The sequence below is a fragment of the Lactuca serriola genome, chromosome 7 (assembly GCF_051521515.1).
Source record: "Lactuca serriola cultivar US96UC23 chromosome 7, Lser_US96UC23_V15, whole genome shotgun sequence".
Classification (NCBI taxonomy): Eukaryota; Viridiplantae; Streptophyta; class Magnoliopsida; order Asterales; family Asteraceae; genus Lactuca; species Lactuca serriola.
This window is the reverse complement of record NC_136414.1, coordinates 89,601,591-89,605,192: the sequence shown is the minus strand read 5'-3', so window position 1 is coordinate 89,605,192 and position 3,602 is coordinate 89,601,591. Positions and strand designations below refer to the sequence as shown.

General features: G+C 39.6%; 1 protein-coding gene across 1 annotated transcript; it reads right to left on the bottom strand.

Moving 5' to 3' along the window:
- Positions 1-747: 747 nt before the first annotated feature.
- On the bottom strand, positions 748-1,254 carry LOC145064200 (uncharacterized). The gene has a single exon (XM_079011690.1). The coding sequence runs from the start codon at positions 1,252-1,254 to the stop codon at positions 748-750; it is 507 nt and encodes a 168-aa protein (XP_078867816.1).
- Positions 1,255-3,602: the final 2,348 nt, after the last annotated feature.

Sequence of the window (3,602 nt, the reverse complement as noted above, 5' to 3'; positions counted from 1 at the left end):
ATTTATACACCCGAGACCGTGAAGAGTTTACGGCCGTAAACTCTATTACAAACGTAAACCAAAAATTAACAGCTAACTACAAACACACCCCTATTACTAACTACAAAACCTAGACCAAACCATTATTCTAAGCCCTTCAAGTTGAAACATCTCAGCATGCCCTTGTTAAATCCCACCTTCTTATCAGCATTCATGCCCTAGTTGCTCTTCCTTGTCTTCTTAGCAAACTGCTTGGCCCTGAAAACCGCCATAGCAATATGCCATGTAATGTCCATCTCTTCTACATCTTCAGGATGAATCTGATCCAAATAAGCAAATGACAGCTGAGGTGGCAAATCTCCAGCTACAAAAGCATTGTAGCAGTTAACTACCCCAGTAGCTAGAGCCAAATTTTCATCAGAGTCTTTAGAGTTTGAGGAAGAGGCTACAGCTGGCACATTTGGAGCAGGGACAGCTTGTGGAGTGACAAATGGCTGATTTTGATGGTGAGGGATGGATGATGCAGCAACGAAGGTCTGAATCTGAGGTTGTTGAGCTACAAAGGCTTGACTTGAGAAAGACATGATTGATGAGAGAGCATTGTTGGATGAGATTCCATGCTTTGCAGTAGAGTGTGAGTTCACATGATTAATATCTCTTTGTTTGTCATCAATGTCACAAGCTTTGATGATCGCCATGATTTCAGCAAGAGTGAGGCGATTTAAATCCTTAGTTTTCTTAATCACAACAACATTCATATCTCATGATCTAGGAAGAGCATTCAAAAAACTTCTTGTTGATTTCTGACTTGGTCAAGAAAATCCCCGATATGTTCATGTCATTTGTGAGAGTTGTGAACTGCTGCAGTTGAGCCTCAAGAGTCTCTCCTGAAATGTAGTTGAACATATTGAACTTTTGTCTCAACATGTCCTGCCAACTCTCCTTCATATCTTCATTGCCCTCATAAACATCAATTAGGGCTTCCCATAGATCTTTAGCTGAGGTGGACTCACGAAAACCTTGAGCAATATCAGGAGATAATGCCATGGATAAAGTGGCTAAAGCCCTTTCCTGCTCCTCAACTTTCTCAAACTCCTCATCAGTGTAGTTCTCAACAGCCTTGTCAATTACCTGTCCTCCAACTGTAATAGTGATCCTGACAGGTCCTCTAAGAATGCTTCTCCAGACCTTAAATTCCTTCATTTTGATGTATTTTTCAATTCTATACTTCCACTCAGGGAAACCATCCGCATACATTAATCTTGGAATACGCATGGTAGTGCCCATGACAGTGTCAAGTTCATGGAAATGATTTTGACTTTGAGTTTCCATTTGAAATTGAAGCAAATTAAGCAAATTAAGTTGAAAAAGGTGTTTACGGTTGATGAGGTTTACAACCGTAAACTGAGTTTACGGAAACTTGGTTTACGATTTTGTTGTTTACGACCATAAACTGTGTTTACAGATGAGCAGTTTACTGTTTATACGTTTCCGGTTTATGTGTTTACGGTTAATGAATATTGGTTTACGACTTTTGAAGATTTAGAGTTTACGGTTCTTCACGATCTTGATTTAACAACCGTAAATAGAGTTTACAGTTGGCAGTAAAAACAGGTTTTTTTTTTTTTTTTTTTGTAGTAGTAGTAGTAGATTCAATTCCCTTGACCAAGAAAACACTTAAAACAGGCTCGAACAATAAGAATACCGGCTGAAACAACCCAAAAGTCGATTGAATGAAGCTTTAACACCGGTTTTTTCTCTGATACCAATTGTAAGGTCCAAATAAGGATCTTTACCAGCAATCAAGCAACAAACAATCACAGAACAAGAACAAGATGAAAAGAAACCGAGCATGCACACGTTTATATTCAATAAATCGTCAGGTACAACTCGATGGACTGCTTTGTAATCTCTATGGCATCAACAACTAACAAAATACCTACTCCTCCACTATGTATACTCGACTAGACCGCAAACTGTGTTTGCGACCGTAAACAGGGTTTATGCCCGTAAACGTGTTTACGGCCATAAACTGTGTTTACGGTCATGATCACACAAAATGACCAAAATCGAATAAACAACTTATAAACTGTATTACAGACTCATGCCAAACAAAATACACTAAAAGCCTAGACCAAACCATTAACTGGACTCTTCACGATGGCAGAACAAGTTCTGAACAAAAATCACGATGTGGTCTTCATGACCACGATGTGAAAATTGGGCACTTAATTTTATGTTTTCTGCTTTTTGCTTAACTGTCTGGTGGTTTTGTTGGTTTTTCTTGTTGTTAATCTTTTAGGTATCCTGAGACCAAGGTGTGCAATTCCAAATTAACAAGAACATATTGATGTCCCTAGTATACATCCACTATATCGATTTCCACAAAATATTTCGCAATCCATGCTCAATGATTATTCAAATAAACTTGTATGGTTATATAATCGGGAGCACCCGTTATCAATTCTTCATTGCTGAGTGGGGTTGGCATGGTAACAGATTTGGAGCAGTATTGGACCAAGCTATTTGTAGGAGACGGTTTCATTTTCCAATGCAACGAGTGGCATAATTTATTTTCTATTCAAGAATCGGTTTACCGAGAGTTGTCCGTTGAGTTTTTTGCCACAGTCAGTTTTGAAGAAAGGACAACCGACCCGACTTTCAACTGGGCCCTTGAGTTTATTAGGAGGTTTTTATCGCGAATGTAGTTGATGTGAGTTTTCTTGGAGAATGGGGTTATATATAGAAGTGGAAACACAATCACCACACTTTGTCTTATTTTTACAAGGTTGTGTTCGGGATTTCACCACAGGATTGCTTGACGTTCAGTTTTGGAGAACCATTTTGAACCACGAGTTTAGTTTGCGAGATGCTAGCGAAGGACAGATTCGATCGCCTATCTATCGGTTCTTACACCGCTTGATTACCTTCACCATTAATCACAAACATCATGGTGATAAGGTGCCTTCCCATAATTTATTCTATCTTTGGAGCATCATCACGCCAGGAGTTTTTTGTGGTCTTCCATACATGCTTGCGAGATTTTTAGGGATGAAGGCAGTAAATTCTCGACCTCGTAGTCCCATTACTGGAGGACATTTGGTTACTCGACTAGCCCACTTATATGGGATTTTGAGTCCTAACTTTAATCGGAATCTGACACGTTTTAAGGACTTGGATTTGACGACTCAATTTTTTAGTCTAATGCGAGTTGTGGTGAATACTCTTGGGGGATATGTAATACCCCTGGAAGATGATGAAAACCAAATAGGTCAACAAAGGGAGCAACCGAGGCAGAGAGGAACGGGGAGCATAAGAGGGCACGGTGAAAGAAGTCTACCGGTGCAACAAAATACACCCATGGGAGGAGGACCATCTGACGAAGAGACCTTGGGAGGTTATTTTTATATGATGAGCATGAGTACGAATTGGATAGGTGGTACCATGGAAAATATGATCCAACATTTTCAAATTGAGCAACCACCTAACTTTGGAAATCAGTACCCAATTTTCCCTTCATGGAGCGAGTACTGGTCAAGGCAGGGAGACAGAGCAGGGACTAGCGGAGTATGAGATGACGAAGATGAAGAATGATTATTTATCCTTTTTATTCATATCTATTT